General features: G+C 38.4%; 1 protein-coding gene across 1 annotated transcript; it reads left to right on the top strand.

Moving 5' to 3' along the window:
* The first annotated feature begins 14,014 nt into the window (after positions 1-14,014).
* Positions 14,015-26,162, top strand: LOC147504098 (uncharacterized). Its single transcript, XM_086557193.1, has 5 exons — positions 14,015-14,345; positions 14,444-14,600; positions 14,672-14,722; positions 24,611-24,703; positions 25,895-26,162. Exons 1-5 carry the CDS (start codon positions 14,209-14,211, stop codon positions 25,952-25,954), a joined length of 498 nt encoding a protein of 165 aa, XP_086413319.1. The 5' UTR covers positions 14,015-14,208; the 3' UTR covers positions 25,955-26,162.
* The last annotated feature ends 8 nt before the right edge of the window (positions 26,163-26,170 follow it).

Below are 26,170 nucleotides of genomic sequence, written 5' to 3'. Positions count from 1 at the left end.
CACCATAAGTAGTGCTTTGGAACAAATCTTCGAAAGACTGTTCCGGTATCAATGTTGGAGATGTCATCTCAAACTTACGCTCTAGAATAGCTGCGAATGATCCGGATATTTTCCGTAAAAACGGAAATTTTTCGTCCACGAAGTCGGTATGAAGCGCCCGAGTAGTTGGAATTTCCAGTGTTTGAGCGCGGGTCGCGCTTGAAGCGCTGAAAAGGCCTCGACAAAAATTCAGAAAAAAAAATGCAGAGCGAGTGCGCCTCAGAAGCGCCGAAAAGCTTCGGAGTTGCTAAAACTCGGAAAATGAGCCGAAACGTGGGAATCGTGGGAGTGAAAGGTGATTGATGGAGTTTAGGTGTAGTGTGTGTTGTGAGTGTAGAATGTATAAAGTTTATATAGGTTTTAAGTTGCTAAAACGGATCGGGAAGTTGCCAAAACTAATTACGGCAGTTTCCAGAAATCCTAAAATTTCCAAACCCGAAAAACGGAAACAACTCATTATCTTGATTCTAATTCAAACCTAGTATCTTTTAGGTTGAATTTATGATAGAATCTACCTATTTAATCTAGATTTCATCCTACCCTTATACTTATTCCTGGATATGCCTAAACGGCCATATTTTCACCTTGACTCCGCAATAAATTCTAACACGAGGGTTATCTAAAAATCATCTTTGAATAGATAAAACCACCCCAAACAAGTTGGGAAGGTGGGATCAATATTAAACAACCACGATACCGAAAAATAACCCATTATATTAAAATTTTCATTCAAGTACATTTCACTACAAAAAAAAATAAATTACGGACATAAAACTTACATTAAAATAAATAACAATAATGAAACTACAATTAAATATAAAACATCAACCGATGCTATCCCTAACTACTCCGTAACCGGTAGCGGAGGGCACATGGTCCGAGATCGCTCTGGGCTCCCCGGGCGGCACCATTACCATTCGCCCTTCGGGCGACAATGCTCGTGCCTCGATGGTGTGTCCTCGAAGGAGAGTCCCCGCGAGGTGGGAATCGTGTAAGCATCTCTTCCGAACCGCAGCTTCTTCTAGCTCCCTCATCTCATCTGTTCCCACCTCTCGCCCTCTCTCTCGCGGACCTGGACCTCGGTTATGATGCATTGTTGTCTGTCGAGTCCGAGGTCTTCGCAGATAGTGTTGAGCTTAACGCGATGCCACGATGAATCACAGCCATGCGTCTCGTGATCCGACCACCTCTCCAAGGCATCCGCATCAAAACACGTCAAATCCTCCTCATCCTCCAAGGCATTCTGATTTCCCCCAGCCTCCTCGGCATTCTCCTATCCACTAGCCTCTTCTTCTTCTTTTCTATCCTCAGCCAACCTCCACACTCGTTGGACACACTCCCTATAGATGCGCGGGTTACGGTGTAGGGTGATGTAAGTCCTATCAGTCGCCTGAGCTGATCTCAACTTCAACATGATCTTGGTTATCAACATAGGGAGAGGGGCAACAGACTTCCCTACTCCCCTAATCATGCTAAGCAGAAACTCCAAGATACGAACTCGTGACTTCGCTCCTAGAGTATCCATAAGATATGGAGGCAGTTCGGGCCAATGTCGCCGACCTTCTCCTTCCCAGGGCGTTCGACCAATCCATCGAGTGCCCACCCGGGTCCTCCTCTAAGGGAAGCTCGTCGAACACAATGCGATCTCGCGCATTGTAGTCCCATTCAAGAAACTATTTCGCTCATCAATGGCTCTACCCCATTATGTTGGGACTCTGCGGGGTGACATCGGATGGATTCTAGGCGGAATGCCTAGAATCTCGACCAACAACCCAGTCGTCACTTCCTTCCTCCTCTTCACCACCACAACAAAAATCCTAGTCCCTTCCAACTCCCTCGTATTGTAGAACCGTCGACTAAGTCCTCGTGGTAATAGGCTTCCACCGAAAGTACCACAAGCTATTCCAGCCTCGACCGATCATTTCGATCACCGTAGAACGGCGCAGAGAAGTGGTCGCCGGTAAAAGCTTGTTCCGCAAAATCGGCGTTGTTGAGCCATTGGAAGTTTGGAATGTAGTGGGGTTTAAATGGGATGTGGTGGTGGGATTTAAATCAACCAACTGGAAACAACAAAGTGGTGGTGGAGTGGTGGCGCGGCAGCACCAAAATTTGGAGTTTTCGGTGGTTTTTGGTGATGTAAATCGGTGGGGGTTGTGTTGGGAAGCTTTTAGGTTAGATTTGAAATCGATTTGAATTGGGGGCGTGGTTTAATTTAGGTTTTCTTTTTATTTATTTTTTTTTTTGTTTGTTTGAAGCTTTTGGGCGTTAATGGTGGTATGGAGAAGAAGATCGCGACTATTGGCTAAGGTAAGGGCGCGGTTGCGCTGTCGGTGGGCGGGTTGGGCCCAAGCCTAAATTGAAATTTTTGATTTTTTTCGATTTTTCGCGAAATTTCAAATCAAAATTGCCGCTTCGTTACCGGTCCGATTTTTGCGAATGAGATATGGAAATGATCAGGAGAGAATTTCCAATCCAATGATCCATAAAACACTCTATTCCGACCGTGGATGACATATAAGATAGTGTAAAATGCCTCAAAGTGCGTGCATGACGTACGTTATGCAAACAATTGGACTCTAAAATCATGGATTATGTCAACCCGAATCGTAATACAATTAAACGGCCTAAGCAACTGTAATGGGACATAAACATTCTAGGACGGAAACACGAACACCCCACCCTCAAACAAATTTTTTTCAATGAAGCTTAGAAAATTTGTTTTTAGCAGTGGGTCTTTTAAAGTCAGATTCGAGACTTCCTATATTACTATGTTTATTCTTTAATATATATATATATTTTTAATTTTAATTTTAAAAAGAAAACAATAAACAAGAAGGACATAATTCACCCCATAGAGAAACATGACTCAAAAATCCGAGAAAACATGCAAGAGTGGAAAACGTGAATTATGTTTAAACGTGGACTTAGGTTCCGGTACTTACAGCCACACACTCCGTAGGGAGGGCCCAGTTACCTTAATGGTGCACTCACCAATATATGGAAATGAAAGGAAATGCACCAAACACAAAAGTTGAGTCGTTTATAGTCAAATACTCGAGACTTATCCAAACATATGTATGAACATGCAGTTTACCATATATCAACAACCAAAATAGTTGTGGATCATTCCATAAATAAATATCACAGAAAACATATCCAAACACAATCAAGCACCAAGATTTCCTATGACGCAACCTAGTAAAATGAAAGCAAAGTCGGATAACCCTATTACGTAACCTAGAATGCATCTTCTTTTTCATTTTTGAATGAGTGGGTGTTCTAGTAAATAAGTATGGAAAAGTGAATGGTTGTAGAGAATATGGTGGATATGGATAAGTTGTAGAAAGACAGCCTGTAAACAATGAAGATGTGGTTTTAGCACAAAACTCATTCATTGTGTGTGTAGGGACTGTCTCAAGTCTGAAATTGAAGGTCTCAAATGGGTTATCCTTCTGAAGTATTTGTTTACTAGGTGGATTTAAAAAATTATGGAGCACAAGAGAAACAAAAGGATCGAGTGCAAACTCGAGATTCCTTTCAAAGGGTGGAAGGAGGGGAGATGAGGTGGATGTTGTGGAAAGTAGTTCTTGATAGGGTGAATTATCACCTGCTCTAAGAAACTCATCGAATTGCTCATCTAGATTGGTCATATTCTCGTTACTATGATAGTCCTCTACATCTTTGAAAAGTCATCTATCTCATCCTCATCCGTAATATGTGTATCGACTAGTGTAGGGATGGAAATGTTGAGTCCGAACTTCCAAAGGAAAGAAATTTGGGCATATGATTATCCGGGAACGTGTTGTTGAAATAATCTCGAGCAAAGCTCTCGATCATGCTAACCTCTCCATCCATAGATCGAATCGGGTAATCTGTGTCTTTGTTTTAAAAACATTGACTTCAACAAAGAAGATGGCCAAAAGACATGGACATTGAACCATCGCGCAATTAATGAGCGGCGGCAAATGCCGAAAAAGGGCGCTTCTAAGATGATCGGGACGAGTCGTTAACGACTTCGTGGTCGAGGATGACAAAATCAGCCGGATAGTAAAAATCCTGAATTTTTACCGTAACATTTTCGAGACACCCTTAGGATACTTAATAGACCGATCAGCTAATTGCAACGCCATTTTAGTGGGTTGCATCTCGCCTAGACCTATTTGTCTATACAAATAAAACGGGAGTAAGTTAACGCTAGCCCCCAAGTCTAATAACGCCGTCGTCAGATAAGAATCTCCTAAGGTGCATTGACAAAGAGGGGCGACCGTGGTCCTTGTACTTAAACAATTCCATTATGTTCAGATAAAGTTGGGAATTGTTCCGTTAAAAGGCGCCTTTTGGTATATTGGTCTTATGCCTAGTAGTACACAATTCCTTAAGAAACTTAGCATGGTGTGGTAGCTTTTTATAGCTTCGAGGAAGGAAGGTTTATAGTTAGATTCTTGAAAACATCCCTAATCTCCTCATAATTTGTATCCCTAGTTAACACGGTTAATTTTTGCGGAAACGGCGGTTTCTGTTTATATTTTAGCAATGGTATTACCTGGATGTTTAACCGTGACTTCCTGTTTCTTAGGTTGTGTTGTAACTGGTACCTCTACAGTGGTAGGCTCTTCAGTTTCTATTTCGGTATCTAGTAATATAGCAGTGTAGGGGACTATTGGTGGGGGTAACTATAGGCATAGTTACTTTGTTATCAACCACTCGCCAGAATCCGAGTGGTGGTGATGGCCTTTAGCTCACCTACATTTTCATGTTCCTTACTAGTATTATCGGGTTACCTCAAAGGCTGTATTTGTTGTTTTAGGATTAGGTATTTCGTGACTTGGAAACACACCTTTGGGTTGGGCTTTATTTTGAGCCAACCGTTGGGTTAAATTATTAACGGATTGTAGAAGTTTGGTTAGATTGAGCCATGGTTTGGAAAAGTTTTTGGCTCACTTGTATGAAGGTGTCAAGACGATCCGGTTGTGTGGGTGTAGTAGTCACGGGTGGTGTGACCGAACTATTTCACGTGAATTATTTATGGGTGGATTTTGATAGTTATTATTTACCTAACGATACCTCTATTAGCATTATAATTATTATAATTACCTTGACTTTGGGCTTGACCTTGTCGAGGTTTAAGCTTTGGTTGTTATAATTATTAAAATTACCTCGACCGCGTCCTTGTCGTGAGTGGGGCTTGGTTAAAGCGTGCATAGGCCTAACATATTGATTATTGTACCCTTGAGGTGTGACGCGTTTTGGTTATTTCTCCAACCGGTTGGGATTTTGTCTCCAAGGGGCTTAGGTTCACTATTAATGGAACAAGCCCCGTTCATAGGCAATAGGGACGGTTGAGTCGGGATGCTTTCGGGGCTCCAAATGAAACTACATGGATTTGAATTTACATTCATGACGGGGGATTGGCTTTTGTTGTACGTAAATGGCCTCTACCTTTTTGTGAGGGATTCAATTAGAGTTTTAAGCTCAGGATCTGATTTAACCTCAAACATACTGGTAGCCTTAACTGTTGAAGAAGAACTAGCGGAGCGGGAGTAATCGTCACTACCCCCCCAATTATTATTACGCTTAGTCTGATCTTTTAAAAATTTATATGCCTCTGAGGCTCCTTTACTTAAGAAACTACCCCCATTCATTATGTCTAGGACTTCTTTATGGTGGTGTAGAAGTCCTTTGAAAAAGGCACGAACTAACGTGTCTTTCGCTAAATTATGATGTGGACACTCTATAAGGAGATCGGTGAAACGATTCCAAGCCTCTGAAAATGATTCATGAGGATTTTGTCGAAAGAAATGAATCTTGGAAAGCATCTCATCCGTCTTTAGGGGTGGGTAAAATGTTCCATAAACAAAATTTGAAACAAGTTTATCCCACGAGTCCACGAGAATTAGGCGTTTGGGCGCTTAACCAAGACGCCTTTATCGGGCTAAGGTGAAAGGGAATACCACGAGTTTAATTTGTTCCGCACCAACCGTAGGATGGTGGAATGTTGTTAGGACTTGTTCAATCCTACGCGTATGTGATAATAAGGTTTTTCATGGTCTAATCCATGAAAACGGGTAACAAATTAAAATATTTGGGGGATTCGAAATCCCCAATGGAGTCCGCTAGAACGATACAAGATTTGGGGCTATCGCTCAAGGCTTTGTAGAAGTCAGAGAGAGGAGTCTCTTCTTCATCGGGCATTGTGTCAGGTGATGTGTGTGAAATAGTAGCTAGAGGTGTAGTGGGTGGTATACTAGATAGACTTGTTTGTTGACGTTGTTGTGTAATTACGTTCTTTGTTTTTGTTCGGCCAGACCTTAATCTCATACAAGGCTAAAACCAAATTTAGCTAAACACATCAACACTCCAAACAATTCTAATATACTAGTATAAACCTCTAACAGGAGATGCGAGGTGTGGAAGAAAGGAATACCTGATTGCGTCCTTGCTTCGCTTATGAATAGCATCTTGTTGTTTACGTGTTGTTCGTGTATAACAAGTTAGAACACCGAAAAATATGAAAAATCAAAGTTGGAATCAAACCTGCCGAAAATCCGGAAAAATTTGCTAAGGCGCTGGTCTAAGAGCAGAGAGCTGGCGGCCATCCGTGTAAACTTGGTATTCCAGAGTTTAAGGGCGGGTCGCGCTCTTGCTCCAGGCTATAGGGCGCAGGTGCGCTCTGGTAGGGCGCGGTCGCGCTCAGTGTTATTTTTTCAGAACTTTCCAACGTTGAATCGGATAACCACAGTATGAATCAAACACGGGTGGGTGGGTGAAATGGGACTTTAAGAAAAGTACTAACACTACAAAAATAATACGAAAGTGAAACTAAGATGGCAGCGGCGCCATTTGATAAAAGATAAAATTGAATAGTCTTACCTACGAAATAAAGTGGTAAAACTCTAAACGCAAGTAAAACTAAAACTAGCTTATGCGTGTCTATATTTATCAAAGATTCTACTCTCAATCCTATGAGATATAATGGAGTAGGAAGTTCGTTCCACTCCTAGTCCTTTCGCATGCTGTGTTTTCTAGTCTAATTACTCTACTTAAGGTCTAATGAGAGATTTACGAAAAGGCAACTAGACTACGATGCAACTACCCACAAGATGCACTAGTCAACTATTAGGACAACTAAGGGAATGCTACATTGATTATATGATAAGGAGTTAGAGGGGATTGATTCCACCTTAACTTCGACTTAATCCTATTAACAACGAATCGTCGTAATCCGAATTGAATCGCCCGCGAGAACAATTGGTTCTTCCTAATCCCTAATTACACATGGCATTCCTACCAATTCATAACTAGCATGTGAACGATTAAACCCATTCTCATGGTGAACTAATCGTTTCTAAAGTGGAAAGGAAATTACGACGATTCTACGATAGTCGGAATCAAGCTTTTATCAAGGCTTCTCAACCCCCTCTAATGGAGGTTTAGCCGAGAATCATTATGCAATCATTTCCGATTAAATTTAAACTAAACATGATATAAAGAATTGAAATTTACTAATCTAAATTAAATAATAATTAAAATCTAATTAATAACTAAGAATTGAATAACAAGTAATAAATGAATCAAATCTAACACAAATGTAAATGACAAGAATCGAAATTTAACAACTAGCTATTTTATTAATCAAACTAATTAAGAGTAATGATTCTAATAGTTTAATCTAAAACAAGAATTGGATTTGAAATTAAACTTAATTAAAAACAATTGCGTAAAAACTAGATCTAGAAGCTATTTTAATGGCTACTTTTTACTCTAACCTATCTACCATTAACTATCTACTATTAACTAACTAACATTAACTAACTAGTATTAACAAAGAGCTAAGCTTTTGTTTTTATACTTTCAGATCCAAAAATCGTGCATGGGCTTGGAGCCATGTTTTGGGCCGAGAAATCGGCCCAAAACCCAATTCTTTCAGTCCAAAAAGGCCTCTTCAGCTGCAGTTGGCTTCAACAGACGTTTTGTCCACTTCTGCTCCTCTGATTGGATCACGGCTTAGACCATTGGAAAGCTCTTTCCGAGCCGGTCGTTTTGACATAAGGTAGGCCCCATTCCGAGGTCTGAGTCCAAAGATATGGCCTTCGGAAGTTCTGCTGACTTTGTGTGATGTTTCTGCCCGCGTCGACTTTTCAGCTTTTGACCGGGCTTTAGAAAAGCTTTGTCTTCTTGAATCTTGGCCTTTAATCACGGAACTCCTTAGTAACCGACCTTTGCTCTTTTATCTCGCTAAAGTGGCACATTTCTGCACATAATGGACTTTGAAGCTTGAAATGCATAAAAACACGTAATCAATGTTAACTCTTAATTATTACTCACATAATTGGTCTAAAAGTATGTCTATTACAGGGTTAAAACTACAGTTTTGGGCTCTTATCAGAGACCATGCTAGATAACTTGTATATTTGTTACTTGGAGGTTGGTTTTGGCATTTCCAAGAGAGCTCGTATTTGCTATGGATTTGCTTCAATGCATCGCTGTGAGACGAAGTAACCTAAAAATTTCCCTAAGGCTACTTCAAATACGCACTTTGCTGGGTTAAGCTTCATCTTGTTTTGCCATAATCTTCCAATAGCATTCTGCAGGTGAGCAATGTGGTCACCAGCCTTGGCGCTTTTGACTACCATGTTATCGATGTAGACTTCCATAGTGTCTCTTAGCATGTCTTTGAACATTTTTGTGACAAGTCTTTGATAGGTCGTGCCTGAGTTATTTAGTCCGAATGGTAGGACGTTGTATCAGTACGTTCCTTGCTCGGTGATGAAAGCTGTCTTTTCTTGGTCCTCTTTTGCTAGGGGTATTTGGTTGTATCCATTGTATGCATCCTTGAAGGATATCAGCTCGTGACCACATGTTTGGTCTACAAGTTGATCGATTCATGGTAGTGGGAAGCTATCCTTTGGACAGTGCTTGTTGACATTGGTGAAGTCGATGCAAAGTTGTATCTACCCATTTTTCTTAGGGACGACGACAATGTTGGCAAACCAGGTTGGGTATTCAACTTCTCTAATGAAGCCAACCTTTTTGAGATTTTCAATCTCTTCATTAATTGCCTTTTGAAATTTAAGTGCTAGTTTTCTAGGTTGTTGTTTGATTGGTTTGACTGTTGGATCTACTTTTAGTTTGTGACAAGTGACCTGAAGGTCAATTCATGGCATATTGATGTATGACCAAGCAAAGACATCTTTATTGAGAGATAAAAATTGGCAAGTTGCTCCTTGAGCTTGGGGTCTAAATCAGCCCCTACATATACAAATTTTGGGTCATTAGTTGTGTCCAATTTGTCTTTTTCACCTGGTTCGACCTTTGCTGGTTTGGTCTTAGGCTTGTCTGCTTCTGATGCTGGAGGGCTAAAGGCTTGAGGATCTTCTGGCTTCGGGATGTCTTTTGGGTTGGCGACTTGAGAATTGACTTTGGTTGTTGTGTTAACTTGATTGCATCGGTGGGATTATAGTTGGTTGCTTCTGAGTTCCATGATTCCTCGAGGTCCGGAAACCGCAGGACTTGGTGTAGGGTTGATGGGACCGCTTGGATCTTGTGGATCCATCTATTCCCCAAGATGGTTGTGTAAGACGACTTGACATCAATTACACTAAAGCAAGTGGACGTCCTGACTATATCTTCTTTTTCGCCGATGGAGACTGGGAGAATGATGTCTCCAAGTGCGTCTGTTCATTCTCCACTAAATCTATAAAGTGGTGTGTTTGAATCTATCATAACTGAGTCTGGTAGGTGCATGTCCTTGTATGTTTGGTAGAAAAGGACGTCGCAGGAACTGCCTGGGTTGATTAACACACGCTTGACTGTCTAGCCTTTGATTTTTACATGGACCACTAGTGTGTCGTTGTGAGGGACGCATACTTTCTTGAGGTCGTCCTCAGTGAATGATATTGCTGTGTCAGAATGAGAGTTTGCGGGAGCTATCATCTCAGCTTTGTGGGAAAGGTTGTAGATTTCTTGCAATGCTCCCACACGTCTCCTCTTTTCACGACTTGTAGTGTCGTCATTAAAGCTGTCAGTGATCATGTGGATCACTTTTTCCTCTTCGCGGTCTGAGGAATGCTGGCGTCTATGATATCTTGGACGTTCTGCAGACCTAGATCGTCTTGTTGTTCTGCTTCTGCTTCTTCTTCTGTCAGGTCGCTCTCTACTGTGACTTCTATTACAAGTTCGCTTGGCATCTAATTTGTGCCTTAGATCGTTGTCTTGTAAATAATCCTTCAACTTACCCTCCTCAACCAGATCTTGGAGGTAGTGTTTGAGACTCTAGCACTCGTCTGTCTCATGGTGATGTAGTTTGTGAAAATGGCAGTATAGGCGTCCTGGGACTTCTATGACCTTGTTGATGTTGGGCTTGAAGTAAAGGCACTTGTCCTTATTTTCTTCAGGATATGACTTGGCGTCCTGGAGAAGTTGGAGAATTCTCTCTTGGTGTAAGATATCTTTTTTTAGTGAGTGGTCTTGTTATTGCCTGAGTACTGCTTGCTCTCTTTGGGTTCTTTTTTGTCGCTTACTGTGAGGACTTCTTTGCATTTCCGCTAGGCCATCCATTTTTCATACTTAATGTACTTATCGACTCTATGGTACAGATCGTCTAGGCGTTCTGGCTTATTACGCATGAGAGACCCTGCTAGTTCATAATCGTCTAGGAGGGCGTTGGTGAATGCTGAGGTTGCAAAACTATCCTTGAGGCCTGGCTCCATTTGTAGCAATTCCTTTTTGAAACTTCCTAAGAAAGCACGAATAGTCTCGCCGTGTGCTTGCTTCAGCTGGAATAACTAGTCTAGGTCGGCTTGCTTCTTCCTATTGTGGACGAACTCTGTTGCGAATGTCTCGGCCAGCTTGTCGAAGTTGTAGATTGAATCAAGCGCTAGTGTATAGAACCAATCTAATGCTCCGTCTTTCAAGCTGGCTGGAAAAAGTATGCATTTTAGGTAGTCAAAGTTTGGAGCATTGTAGAGCTCCAGGATTTAGCTAAAACGAGCTACGTGATGGCATGGACACGAGCTGCCATCGTACATTGGGAACTTTGGCTGGATGAAATTAGTGGGAGGCTGTTTGTCGTTGACTTCAATGGTGAATGGTGACGCTTTGTATGACTGGAGCATCTTTTGGACGATCTGGGCTACGCTGACTTTTTCGCTCGACTTTTCCAACCGCTGGGAGAAGTCCTCAAGACGTTGATTGGTGGTTGTAGAGAGGGATGTGACTGCGTTGTTTTCAATTGCATCTGGAGCCAGGTTGTTGGTGTTGGAAGTGGTTTGTTCGCGCAGAGTTTGGTTTTCTTGCTGGAGCATGGTAAAGGAGTTTTAGAGGTTCTTCACTTGATCTACGAGAGCTTTGAGTTGTTCTTCCATGGCGGTTTTATCAAGTTTCGTGGGGTTGAGAAAATGGTGTGTGTGTTTTTCTCAAGGAATGAACCGGCAGACGGCGCCAATGTTTAGGTTTATGACTTGCTTTATATGCGAACTGAGATTGAAAGTTAGGTGGAAATGGATATGCTCTTCCTTTGGAGAAGAGTTGCCTATGTATCAGGTTTTCTTAGGTCAACCTGAGTCAAGCCTTACGTAGTTTATCCCTCTCCCTATTTATAGGTGGTGAGCTGACTTTCCTTATTTATTCCAGACCGTTGTGGAGTATAGATCCATATTGTGCGTTCTCTTGATGATTCACATTTACTTCCATCATTACAAAGTAAATGTCTCCTTATGTGGTGCTTTGATTGATCCTCAAGACCGTTGCAGATCCTTTGTTTCCATGTGTGCCTGTATCTGATATTTGGACGTTCTGGTTCTAGGTCGCAACTACGACCTTGTGATATGTGAGTTCTGCGAAGGTACGACCTGGTGGGTTGGACACGTGTGTTGAAATGACAGGTCTGAGAATGGAGGGTACTAATAGGTGCCCATAATAACAAAATAACTTGTTAATGTACTATCTTACTAACTACATTTTATTTGACTTAGGAACGTCATTAGCGCCATCTAGCCCATTTCCATTTCGGTTTTGCTATGTTACTGCATCACATCTTTTGCTTCAAAAAATTATTATCTTTAGACCACTTGACCTAAAAGATTAGTGACTTATGTCACACTTTGCTCCAGATGATTAACACTTGGCCCCTCTTTTTACTATATCACTCTTGATTTGTCATTTCAAATTATGGAAGACGAAGGCGTAGCAACATTTTTTTCGTTCTAGTAGATTTGATTTATACTATGAAGTAATCCAAGTTTTGATTTGGTCAGATACTAGAGGTAATCCAAATGTGATTTCTAAAATATTTGTTTGTTATTGTAGATTCGATTTGATGAACATGCCTAGTTATACATTTCAACTTTGTGTAATTGGGATGGGATTGTGAGATGTGTATGTCTTGGTCTTTTTTATTTTTAAGGAATGTATGATGTTGAGTAGCTTCTTGCTATTTAAAATGTTTACTTTTGTACTATTTATTTTCAGTCTATATATATAGTGAATCTTACTGATTAAAAAAAAAAATAGAAAATGATTAGGTGTTCCTAATAACAACATAACTTGTTAATGTAATCTCTTAATAACTACATTTTATTTGACTTAGGAACGTCATTAGCGCCATTTAGCCCATCTCCATGTTGGTTTTGCTATATTACTGCATCACATATTTTGCTTCAAAAAATTATTATCTTTGGACCACTTGACCTAAAAGATTAGTGACTAAGCTTATGTCACACTTTGCTCCAGATGATAAACACTTGGCCCCCTCTTTTTACTATATCATTCTTGATTTGTCATTTCAGATTGTGGAAGAAGGTGGCGTAGCAATATCTTTTTTCGTTCTAGTAGATTTGATTTTATGAGGTAATCCAAGTTTTGATTTGGTGCTGGTTAAAAATATACTAACCACGACTGCACTAAAATCAGGTGTTGCTTCATCTAAAGAATCGAGGGTGAGCTCACCCCTCATAGTAGCAAGGGTCAGCTCAGTTATAGAACTAAAAGGATCCCCAATCAATCAATAGGATGCCTTGAAGGCATCAACTACTCTTATAAAGAACATAACACATTTGACCATAACTTCTCTCCATCCTTAGTTATAGTTGTTTAGTTATCAATTTCCACATACTTTTCCTTCAGAGAGTGCTTAAGAGAAACTATGGCTGTGTTTATTTTAGCGAAAACTAATGGAATGGAATGGAAAGGAAAAGTATGAGGTGATCCACCTTTTCCATAAGGTTGGTGTGTTTGTTTGCTATGGAAAGGAAAATAGTTTTTCTCTTGTGGAAACAAAACTATGGAATGGAAAGACATTTTGATTCTGAGGGTCAACCCACGGATTTTAGAGGAAAGGAAAAGGAAAATGGTTGTTTTCTTTTTCTTTCTTTAGTTTTCGAATAACAAACATGAAATGGAAAAGAAAATAGGAAAGAGAAAAAGAAAAACATAAATAAACATATTTCATTTCCATTTTCCTTTCATTTATTTAGTATTTACATGACAAACATGGTTTATTCCATCCATTGGGTTTCCTTTCTTTTCTCCATTTTACCAAACATACAATACTAAAATTTAGTTTATATTTCATTCTATTCCAAAGTGACGATTCTATTATAGCTTTCATTTCCTTTCCTTAGCTAAGTGAGTAAACAAACGCACCCTATGTTGAGGAAGAGAAACATGCCGTGACAACTAGGCTGTTTTCTTTCTGGATGCCACTTTTACTGCATCATTAAGCCATTCAAATCCTCCACAACCGTAGCATTTCAAGTACTTTTTTCCACTATTTAAATCCATATATTTAGTAGTCTTAACAATCCTCCTTCCCCTATAGTAATTTCTTGCATTCAGTCTATCTACCCAAGACCACCACTCACTCCTCCAATGGCGTGGCTCACGACGCTTAAAGCATTGGTTGTTTGGTTGTTTGTGGACATGACTGATGTTGGCTCTGGAAGTACTTTCTTCCGAGATTGCTTGGGCTGTTTGTGTCTTTGTGATATATCCCAACATTCAAATCAATGGTGGAGATTAATGTCCGTGATTTGACGAAGTCAACTAACCGCGTGGCAAGTGAGTCAACTAGCGTGGTTCAAACAAAACAGAACTAGAAATCAACTTCCCGGCTTAAAAAGGGCCAAGACTGGCAGAGGAAAACACAATAATAATTCTCCGTCTGACTGACTGATGGACGAAGTGATGACATCAGCTGACGCGTCATCACCACCACCCTCATCATCACACCTACTCATCTCAAATCTCCCACTCCTCTCTGCTTTCCTCGCCTTCGCACTAGCTCAATTCTTGAAACTCTTCACTACCTGGTCCGTACTACAATACCCAATAATTCTTTAATTTACTTAAATTAATATTAATATTAATATTAGGCATTAATTTGTTTTTCAACTTAAGACACGGCCAGGTATAAAGAGAAGAGGTGGGATTCGAAAAGAATGTTTGGATCCGGTGGAATGCCGTCTTCTCATTCAGCTACTGTTACTGCTCTTTCTGTTGCTATTGGTTTACAAGATGGTCTTGTTGCTTCCTCTTTTGCTCTCTCCGTTGTCTTGGCTGCAGTTGTAAGTAGTAACTATTACACATTTTATTTTTTATTAGGTTCCTACTTTTATTTTTGTTTTATCATTTGCAGGTTATGTACGATGCGTCTGGGGTTAGACTTCATGCTGGCCGACAAGCGGAAGTAAGTTATTGTCTTGTTTTGATGTGTTAATTGGGTTGCTATAGTTGAAATATGTGTTTCCCATTATTACTTGAAAAGTTTAAAACTAGTATGTCATATGTGATAAGTTCATGTATCGTCTCATAGGTGGATTTAGGGGAAATCTATAACTTTTCTTTTATTGTTTCCATCTCTGATTAGGGCCTGCTTTCCAATTTGGTTACACCTGACCTTGTAAATCTTCTTGTTAGGCTTAAAGGTCCTTGTTTTATTTTGTTGTTGCACAATAACTTAAACCTAATTTCTTTTCTGCTCTTGAGCTTGAGACTCTTCATTGATACAAATCGTCACAGGCTCACATATGTTCTATAGAGTCTTAAATTTGGAGTATCCAACTAAAATCAATTGGCAATGATGTGTGTGGTAACTTGATTCCAACACGTGAAATAATTTTATATGGTGATGTGGAATGTGTGGGCCATTAGGACAGACACAATAGCCTGTGAGACCGCAGCCGCACACATGTTACCCTCACAGATCCCTCACCCAAACCCTGTATTGTCCCAACCTAGCCACCACTAAGTCCAAAGTCCAATCACAATTGGGCCTCTTCCATGTTGTGGGGTTTTAACTCAAAAGGCCTCAATGCTATTAAGGGTGAGATCCCACTTTAGTAATTTGTGTGTAGCTTTTTTGCTAGCTGATGTGGGACTAGTCACAATTCGGTCCACACACCTAATATAACCTACTCTACTATCTTAAATTTGGAGCATCCAGGTCAAAACTGATTGGCAAGAGTGGAGTGGCCTCAGGATCTTATCATGATGCAAGGCGTTAAATGCCGATGCGGTACTAGAGATAGTTTTTCTTTTAATAATAGTAATGGCTGATGGAAATTGATGATAAGAGTAGAAAAAAGAGAGTTTTTCTCTGTCTTTAAAACATATCTACCTGTTTGATAGTGTGTTGTAGTAATATTTTGAATGTTGTTGCTCGAAGAGATTCCTTACAAAAATTCTTGCTATGCCTGTAGAAGATAGAGCAGGAAAAGGATCTTACAATTCTGTTTTATCATAACCTTGCATCTTTATTTATTTGTGAAAAGGAAGGATGTTGGTCAAATATTGCTAGCAAAACTGGTCATATAGAATAAGTATTTTAGATGGTAGGTTTTGATTTTTTTTTAATAGAACCAGTGTTAAAAGAACTCGTATAAGCCTTGAAGGGCCAAGCCTCATCGAGGAGTAAGGCGAGCCTCAAAGACTATTGGAACTTAATCTCAATGTAAAACATTTTTTTGCCAAAAAAACACCTAGAAAGCTAGAAAAAGTAACATACAAGGTACAACCCAGAAAAATGAGAAATAATATGTCATTTTAACTTAATTACTAAAAATTAAATAAAAACTATTGAGGTTAAAGGTTTTATTTAGTGGTAGATGTTGTTGTGCTCTATGTAAGAAAACCTGGAAGAAGATTAAAAAACATATCGAAATAGCAAACACTCAAATACCAATATAGTGAACTCCGTTTTCTTGGTAGAATTGAAGAAGAACTATCTTAACAATTCTGTAGCAAGTGTACTACCATTTGTTAGTTGCTTAGTAGTAGATAAATGTTGCTACTGCTTTCTAGCAATGCAACATGGCTTGAAAAGCATCTCCGAGTAGCGATGTATGGATTGTGTTGAAGGAGAGAAATACAAGGGTGTTTGAGCAAGTAGGTAAGGAGATCCACAAGGTAGTGAAGTGGTTCATGGAAGAGCTTTATAATTGGGCATGTACTAATCCTTGCTTTAAGGGGGTGACTTACCAAGATTTTATGTGCAATTGTGATAGTCTTGTAAGATAACAAGGGTGTAAACAGGAATAAGAACTTTTCATAGGTCTAGTAGCATCTCGCTACTACAGCCACTTGTTGTTTGTTGTAACTGATGTAGCATTTGAGATATTAATGAAATGAACTGAATTTTATCATTAAAAAAAGCATTGTAGCAAGCAACAGAGTAGAAATAGGAAGAGATTTGAGCTCTCTAGGTTGAAGAAGCAAATGGAAGAGGTAAAATAGGGTCTGAGAGTGACTTTTTTCTTTGGGGTTTATTTTATTTTGTTTTGATAGACAAAACAAGACTTAATAGGTCATTCTTGTCATTAGATGAAATACTTGGGGTGCTTATAAAAAATAAGTTGAAAAAATAAAAAGAAATTGATTATTGTGGGTTACAGGCGCCTCACTCTGCCTCAACTCGTTAACCTTAGTGTATATGCCTCAATGTAGTGAGGCGTAAGCCTATTAAATTGTGTTGAGGTTGTCGACTTCAATGCGAATTTGGTAGAGAAGGCATGGGCCGCGCATCAAAGCACCACCTGTGTTGTTTCTTTTAAACTTGTATCACCTGCTTGGCGAAATATGTGGTAGCATATTAGTGCTAAAGGGTCCATATTTTGTTTTTAAGCCTTGAGCTCTATGCTAAAAAGTGTCCAGAATTTTTCGCGAGAATATGATTTTGGATAATGGCATGTATTGGTATCACTAAGTATCAAGTACTTGAAAAATATCAAGGAATATCAGTTTGATATTATGAAACAAATATGGTATATTTCTAAGGATGTAGAAAGTTATATATAACAGATAAAATTGAAATATAAAGGGAGATTAGGTTTTGAAAAGCTTGATGATTCACCACAAAATGGTCGACTATAAGCATCAGATGTTACAAAAGGAAAGTCTTGGCAAGAGTAAATTGCCAGTCTTGTTGAAATTGCTGGGATGCACTATGCAGTATCCCGGTCGTTGGAATTTCATACCATTATTGAGAAAACAAAAAAAGATGGAGAATGTTGATCAAAAAGCTTTTAGGACCATGTCAAAGGTTTCTGGATGGATTCAGGAGTTGGCAAACAGTTGCAAATATTTGATGCAGTAAACCTTGGGTATGATGTTAGTATAATCATAGACCGACCTTTATATTTTAATGAGATCTGAAATTAGAAGTAATTATACACTTTGTGGATACAGTAAATTGCAATATTCCAGTTTTATGGTTTCCTTAAACTTTGGAGACCACCTTCTAATGTCAAGGAAACACTATGTAGTAAACTCATACTACCATCTCTTTAAGTAGTAAACTCAGAGAAGTCATTAGTGCTGCTGACTATATGGCTTCTCTAAGTTGTTTTTTAAGTTGTGATTTGGAGACTAGTACTCTATTGTATTTTGGTGCCCTTCTAGACAATAGGCTTAATGACATTGTAGAGGCTGATGTCTCTAGTGCTACTTATGTAAGTTTTTTATGATCTATGTAGGGGGTCTGCCTAACCCCTACTTAATTTTAAAAAAAATAAATAAATAAAGTTATACTACCGTCACTTTCTAACAAGGCATCATGGATTGTAGATTTGTGGAACTTCTCCCTACAACTATTATTTGGAACTTGTGGAAGGAGAGGACCACACGGATATTTGGAAAACTAGAAAAAGAAAGTGTTCTAAAACATGGCCTAGCTGGCCTTCTAGGCGGTGCCTAGCCGAACTGTTTGGGCCTATAATTGGTGAATAAATTAGTGGTCCGATTAGACAGGTTTAGATAGCCCCAATTTGTTTTTTGGGCTTTTGTTTTTTTTTTTATTAAAAGGGTCGTCCAAAATAAAAGGTAGACTTGAGTCTTAAATATTTAAGTTACAAACCCAACATCAAAAGTCCTAATAGGGCTTAGAAAACAAATCAATCATGCTGGCCTCTCCCATCTCCGACTAGTTATGGTCTCTCCCATCTCCTGTTCGGCTATTCTCTCTCCCATCTCCTGGTCTCTACTCTTCAACAACTCCTGAACAACTCGGTTTTTCTATATCTGCCCCCTCAACTTCAAGCAACCATCAGGTAATTTCTTTTCTTCTTAATCTTCTTTTCTTCTCCTTTTGCTCATTGTTCTTCTCTGTAGTTACTATAGGAAAAAAAAATCATTTGTAACAAGCTCCTTTGTTTAATTTAATTATTGTGATCATTTCTTCTCTTTCGAATTATTTTTGTCATACAAATGTATGATTTATTTATTTATAGTTCAATGACTAGAAATGTTGCTTCTTCCGCGACGTCTAATGTCGTGTCTGAACCTAACACCTCCTGGAAACGTGATTCCAGTGATGTTGGTTGAGAGTATGGGAAGTTGTTCGAGGACAACCTAAATAAGTGGAAGTGTAATTTGACTGCAAAAGAGTTCAATGGGGGTGTTTATAGAATAAAGCTACACAGCTAACATTAGAGGCCCCATGCCCAATGTCTACTAAAATGAAGATAAAACTAAGTGTAAAACCGCATTAGAGTGAAAAATAAGGACAAACAACAACTAAAAGTGAAAGAAGAAGTTACATTACTGATGAAACAATTGAAGAGTCCACACTCTCGGGTCTATGGATAAATTTGCTTCCACTATCAATCCTGAATTTTCAATTGATGCAAACAAGAAGATGCGACAACAAAATATTCATAATACATTTTGGAAAGAAAGAATACATAATGTGAATCAATATATATCTCGATGGGTGTATGAAAAAGGTATTGCATTTCATGCTACGGATATTGATAGTTTCAAAAGATTTGTTGAAGCGGTTGATCAATTTGGTCCGGGATATCAACCTCCAAGCCAATACCAATTGAAGGAGTTACATAGTAATACCCCCTCCCCCCAACCAAAATAAAAATAAACAGCTACCCGGTTATAAACCCTTTTTATAGTACAACTTATGATACCCTTTTTGCTTCTTGAGTGAATTTTAGTTTGCTCATATTCTTCTTTCAACAATGACTCCCTAAATTGGTTATTGGCTTGGAGGTTAATTTCCAAACTAAAATTGACCAACTGCTTCAACAAATCTTTTAAAGCTATCATTATATGTAGAATGAAATGCAATACCGTTTTCATACACCCATTGAGACAAATATTAATGCACACTGTGTATTCTTTCTTTCCAAAGCACATCATGGATATTTTGTTGTCACACCTTGTTTGCATCAATTGAAGATTCATAATGGATAACAGAATCAAATTTATCCATAGGTCCGAGAGTATGTGACCTTTTTCTTGACACTACCTCTTCATCTGTTTCATCAGTAATGTGAACTTCTTCTCTCACTTCTTATTGTTGCTTGTCCTTCTTATTCATCTTGTTTTTCACTCCATCTAATATGGCTTTACACTTAGATTTATCTTCATCAGTAGGTCTTGGGCATGGGGTTATTTGTCTTCTAATGTTAGTTATGTGTGGCTAACACCCCCACTGAACTCTTTTACACATTACATTTCCACTTATCTGGGCTATCTTTTCTTGAACAACTTCTCATACTCCCAACCAACATAATTGGAATCATGTTTCAAGGGGTTATCATGTTCAGACACAACATTAGATGCCGCGGAAGACGCAATATTTCCAGTCATTGAACTATAAATAAATGAATTAGACATTTATATGACAAAAATAATTCAAAGGAGAGAGCGATCATAATAAATGAATAAAACAAAGAAGCTTGTTACAATTGATTCGTTATTACTTGAAGTTCAGGAGGCTGAGAGAGAAAAACCGAGCTGTTGGTGGAGATGTGAGAGAGAGCAAGAGATGGAAGAGACTAACACGATTGATATGTTTCCTGAGCCCTATTGGGCCTTTTGATGTTGGTCTTGTAACTTAAATGTTTAAAACTTAAGTCTGCCTTTTATTTTGTACAAACTTAAAAAAAAAGTCCCAAAAATAAATTGGGCCCATCTAAACCGTTTTACCCCACCTAGGACAATTAATCAGCCGCCTAGGTCCGTCTAATCGGACCACCGATTATAGGCCTAAACAGTTCGGCTAGGCACTGCCTTGCGCCTAGGCCCTTTTTTAGAACACTGATGTTTCATGAATGGAATCCCAAACTTATTTCATTACTGATGACGAACCAATTCAAAACTGACAGAGAAGCTTCTCGATGAAGATGAACTGTAAGAAAACATCATTAAGGGGCATCTAGTGGGCTTGAAACGGGTCTTAGTGTAGATACCATATATATTTCTAAAGAAAGAGTACTTACCTTGTCAGTTGAGTTGATCTCTTCTAGAATTAGAGTTTAGATTACCAATTGACAAACAATACTTATGGAAAAGTGTGAGGTAAGAAAAAATCTTTTGTTTAAAATAATTTGCTTTCTACTTATTGAACAAAACTTCTTCCCACTGACAAGTTCTGGTCATGACAATGGTCTCTGGAGAATGTAGTTTTTCCTTTGTCATGAAAAACAAGAAGTGAATGAACCTTGAACTGTAAATAGAGGGAGCAAGATGATGTATAAGAAAATCACAAAATCATAGAACAATAAACAAGACAAAGCAATTGATTGATTACTAAGTCGCGGAGGGATTGTCACAGTCTCACAGATCTCTATCAGGATCTGTAGGGGACCTTTCTATCATCTGAGCTGGCCGGTCGTTTAGAAATATCCCGAAATGCTAATCATAGCTTCTTCCAATCTTTAAGCTGATGAAAAGAGAAGGTGGTGGTCTCTCGGCGTTGATAGCTTGCTTAAGTGATCAGATTTTTATATCTCCCTCTTCATTATTCTGATTCTAGGAAGGTAGTCTATAAATTTTCGTTGCATTAGAGCATCTCTAGGTGGTAGTATCACCTCCCAAATTCTTCAAATTTACTTCCAAAACTCGGAATTTTCCCGAATTCCAACTCTAGGTGGAAGCGAATTCGATCGCATCACCTGTCCAACCGCATTCTTGTTAGCAAATTTGGCATTTTGGATGCGGAGCGACAGTGGTAATGTCGCCACAAATTTTTTTTTGACTTTAACTAGCGCCATGCGCCAGTAGTACTGTCGCGCGCCATTGCCAATGTCGCATGCTCCAACGGAAAAAAAAAATGGGCAAAAAACGGTCGGAATTCTACATCCATATATCTACACTCATCTCCTTCTTCATTTTACATACACTCAACTCAAACATTCTTTTAAAAAAACTCAACCATTTCACATCAATCCTCAACAAACAATACATACACACATTACTAAAAAATGGATCATGAAGTGTACGACATTTTTCCCCTTCAATCTTCATCTTCATCTTCATTTTCATCGTCGTCTTCTTCTTTATCTTCTCCAGCGGAAGACTCGGCAGATAGTTTTGATGAAGAATTTGTTAATGCCATTTCCCTTATGAAGCATCATTTGGCTGTACTTGCACAAGCACAAGTACATGCTCCGAAGGCACCACATGGTGATTCAAAGAAGGGTCGAAAAGTGAAACATAGAAACTATGCTTTGACTTTGGAAATCTTGAAGGCCAACTACTTAGTCGATCGTCCTGTTTTTCAGAAAGAGGATTTCAAACGGTGCTTTCGTATGAAAAAATCTTTATTCTTTCATATTTTCAACGATATTCAGACTCATTTTAAGTATTTTCAACCTAAATTTAACAATACTGGTAAACGTGGTATAGATCTTCTGATTACGGTGGCTGAAGCTTTGCGTATTTTTGGTTATGGTACGGTAGCTGATCAAATTGACGATCAATTATACATTTCCAAGCAAACTGGAAACCAGACGTTCAGGCATTTCTGTGATGCAATTATCAAATTGTACGGTTCAGTCTACTTGCAAAGGTTAAATATTGCAGATGCTTGCACATTTTGCCATACGTGGATGGCCGAGTATGTTGGGAAGCATTGATTGCATGCATTGGGAATGACATAATTGTTCAGCTGGATGGCAAGATGCTTACAGTGGTTGTTCTGGAAAACCATCTGTTATTCTCGAAGCTGTTACAACCGAAGACCTGTGGATATGACATTCTTTCTTTTGGATGCCAGGGTCACACAATAACATCAACATGTTGGACAACTCGTCGGTATTTGAGCAAGTGATCAATGGTACTTCTCCACCTGTTTATTTTGATGTAAATCAGCATAGCTATAATATAGGTTATTATTTAGCTGATGGTATCTATCCTGACTATGCGGCATTTATACAAACAATTTCAAAACCTAATGCTCTAAAGACGAAGTGGTTCGCAACGATGCAAAAAGCTGCAAGGAAAGATATTGAAAGAGCTTTTGGGGTTTTGCAATCTAAATTTGGGATTTTAACAAAAGCTTGCAAATTATGGCATGTGAAGATAATGGGTAATGTTATGAGAGCATGTATCATATTGTACAATATGATAATCAAAGCTAAGAATAAAAATTATAAAATGAGGAGGTACATTCCTGATCCAGAAGGGCAACCACAGATCCTACCTACTCAGGAACATTACATTGAGGGGACTCTACAAGTTCAATCAAAGACTATGCATGATAGACTTAAAAACGATCTTGCCAAGCATCTATGGAGCATTAAGGGTGACCGACGTTGATTGTTGTAATTTAATTTAATTTTGTAGATGCATGTTTATTCTTAATCATCAATAAACAATGTTAATAAATTTCTATTTTATTATATATATATATATATATATATTTATATATATATATATATATTATATATATATATATATTTTAATTTAAACTAACATATATTTATATAAAATAAAAATTTATTCATATGAAAAAAACATATTACGTTACATAGTCATAGAAAATAAAATGATTAACCACTCTTAACCTTTTCCATTGCAGCATCCAACCACTCATATTTTCCACACACTAAATACTTCAATAGATCAAGATTTTTTCTTTCAAGGTTTGCTAACTTTTTCAGCTCTCTAACACCATCACAACCATTTGGACATGATATTTGTGCATAGGGGTAATACCTATACCAATGATCATCCTCGCCACAACACGTGTATATCAACAAACTGTCTTCATATATATATATATTTCATACCAGGACATATATCAGACATGCATTTCAAAAATCTTACTTCTTCACCATCTTCGTTACAACTTCTATGTATGAGCATATAATTTTGGCAATGTGGTGCTTTAGGACACCTTGCATTCAGATACTTGCATGATAATGCAAGGTGTTTTCTTAAAGTGCAAATTTGGCACCTCTCTTGATCGAGTGTATCAAAATAACATGATTGTTGAGTTGATTCGCCAACGTCGGAATGTTAGCTAGTTTTTTGTAATGATGAAGAAAAAGCCATGGTAAAATGAAATGGTTGTGGAGATAGTTTTGGAGTGTTGGGTGAGAATGAAGCAATTTGTGAATTCTCGACTTTCCACTCGATAGCACGCGACATTAGTAATGGCGCGCGACAGTGGTCCACTGGCGAGCAACATTACTAATGACGTGCGTAGTGGGGTCTACAATCACATTTGTAGTTGATATTTGCGACCACTTAGAGTTGGTCAAAATTTGCGTCCAGTTTCTCCAAATTTCGTCTTCAAATTTGAAGAAAATGTACCACGACCTAGAGATGCTCTTAGCTCTTAGAATAAGTGATGGAGTCGAAGAGTTCATGCTCTCAATGTCAATTCTTACTTGGTTCATTAGATTTTCCTACGTTGCACCTCTGCAGTTTCTGTCTTGTGAAAAGTAAACTTGTCTTACAAGATCACTAATGAAGTCCAAGAAAGCCATTTTTGGGATATTATAATCTTACTTAATTTTGGTTGAGGTTTTGATTTGTTTCACTGTTTTAGTGACTTCTTGTCATACTTCACTAAGACGAGCTATTTCTTGTATGTATATATTTGTAATATCCTTTTTGGTGATAATTGGCAGCCTTTGGGGTGTCAACCTAGTAGAATGTCCAAAGTTCATATGGAGAAGTCCCACCTTTTTATGTTTTCACTTCATTATTTTATTAGCATAATTTGGCTATAGAAAAGAGCTAGTAAATATATATGTTTTTTCGAAGGTAGGGAAGATCACTTCTTAGTACTTTAACTGTCACTTGTTAATGTTATTGAGATTTATGGTCAATTCAGGTACTAAACCAAATAGTGTGCGAGTTACCTACAGAGCATCCATTATCTAATGTCAGACCCCTACGTGAATTGCTTGGTCATACTCCCCTTCAGGTATGTTTCTAATTTTAGTTCCAAGTAGTATGTTTCCATTATCTTGTTGATGTTACATACTTACATTCTTCAGGTCAAATAGGTTCGTTTTCGACATGATTTTTTATCAATTCAACCCTTATTAAGCGGATCCAAGAGGGTGCCAATGATGGATGTTCAATTATTCAGGTTTCACTCACTGGATTTTGTTTTTGAGGATGTCAGATGAGAAAAGTGTCTCTGAACATGAAGGAGTACAGTTTATTAGGTTTGAACAAGAAGGGAAAATTGATATACCATTGCAATCTCACTAGATAAACATCTTTGTGTTTGAGAAGGGAAAGTAGGGATAGTCGTTTTTGTGAGATTTGCTGTCTTTAACCTTTAGAGTCTAGGAAGCACAGATACCGATACGCAACACGGATACGACACGACATGGATACGCGGACACAGCATTTTTCAAAATATAGGACACAGATACGTCATGGACATGTTTGAATAATATATATATAAATATTATATAATTGAGCATTTTTCACCAAATTCAAATTAAAATAGCAATTTTACTTCATAAAATGACCAATTCAAACACATTAAGCAGCAACTTACATGTATAACTTGGATTCACTTCATCTTTCTTCTCTTGCATCTATTCTTAACTTGGATTTTATTTCACTTGTTTTTTTTTGTTGAAGTTCCAAAAAAATTTCTTGTATGTGTGAGATTACTATCCCCACGTATCCCCCACGTGTCGGAAATTAAAAAATTAATTATAAAATCGGATACTCCAAATCGCGTATCCGACATGTATCGGACACGTATCGGGGCATATCCGTGTTGGTCACGGATACTTCACCCTTAGGGACGTATCGGTGCTTCATAGCTTAAATCGAGAGGTTGGGAAAATTTGCAATTGCGTCAATAAAATATAGCTAATATATACTAATAGTTAGCTTTGAGCATCTACTTTAAGAACACGAATTTGCTCTATTCTCTACCTCATCAACGCCTTGCCTTGGCATGAATTCTATATGAAACAAAAGTAATGTCTGAGTACATGGTGTGTATTGATTTATTTTGCTGCATTAAATGTTTGATTTCTTTTTACTTTTTAAATAGAACATTTATCAGCATAAGATGGATCGAAATTATTTTGGGGGTGGTAAGTTGGTAATAGTTTATTGATCACATCATCATTGGGCATTGTTGCAGGTTGTTGCGGGTGCTATATTGGGATGTCTGGTAGCTTATCTGTTGGGTAATTCTGGTTAGAAAACAGGGTTATCACAATAAATTCTTTGACCACACATTGAATAGTTAAAGAAGTAGGCATATACGTGGGAAGGATAACTGTAAGAGACACATGTCCCGACTGATTTGGGTCTTATTATAAACTTGTAGAGTAGTTTTGATTTAAATTTGTGAACATCTGCTTTGGCCTAAGGCTGAAGCATCCAGTTAATTGTTCAAGTTTTCCCTATTTGCTTT

This window comes from Coptis chinensis, chromosome 4, assembly GCF_015680905.1.
Source record: "Coptis chinensis isolate HL-2020 chromosome 4, ASM1568090v1, whole genome shotgun sequence".
Lineage (NCBI taxonomy): Eukaryota > Viridiplantae > Streptophyta > Magnoliopsida > Ranunculales > Ranunculaceae > Coptis > Coptis chinensis.
The sequence above is the reverse complement of the archived record's forward strand: the minus strand, read 5'-3'. Positions and strand labels throughout refer to the sequence as shown.

What these genes read in the sequence shown, in the direction of transcription:
- LOC147504098 (XM_086557193.1), top strand. Translation starts at nt 14,209, where the DNA reads ATGGACGAAGTGATGACATCAGCTGACGCGTCATCACCACCACCCTCA. An exon ending in ATGCTGGCCGACAAGCGGAA is followed by an intron (nt 14,723 to 24,610) that starts GTAAGTTATTGT and finishes TGGTCAATTCAG; the next exon opens with GTACTAAACCAAATAGTGTG. An exon ending in TTGGTCATACTCCCCTTCAG is followed by an intron (nt 24,704 to 25,894) that starts GTATGTTTCTAA and finishes GCATTGTTGCAG; the next exon opens with GTTGTTGCGGGTGCTATATT.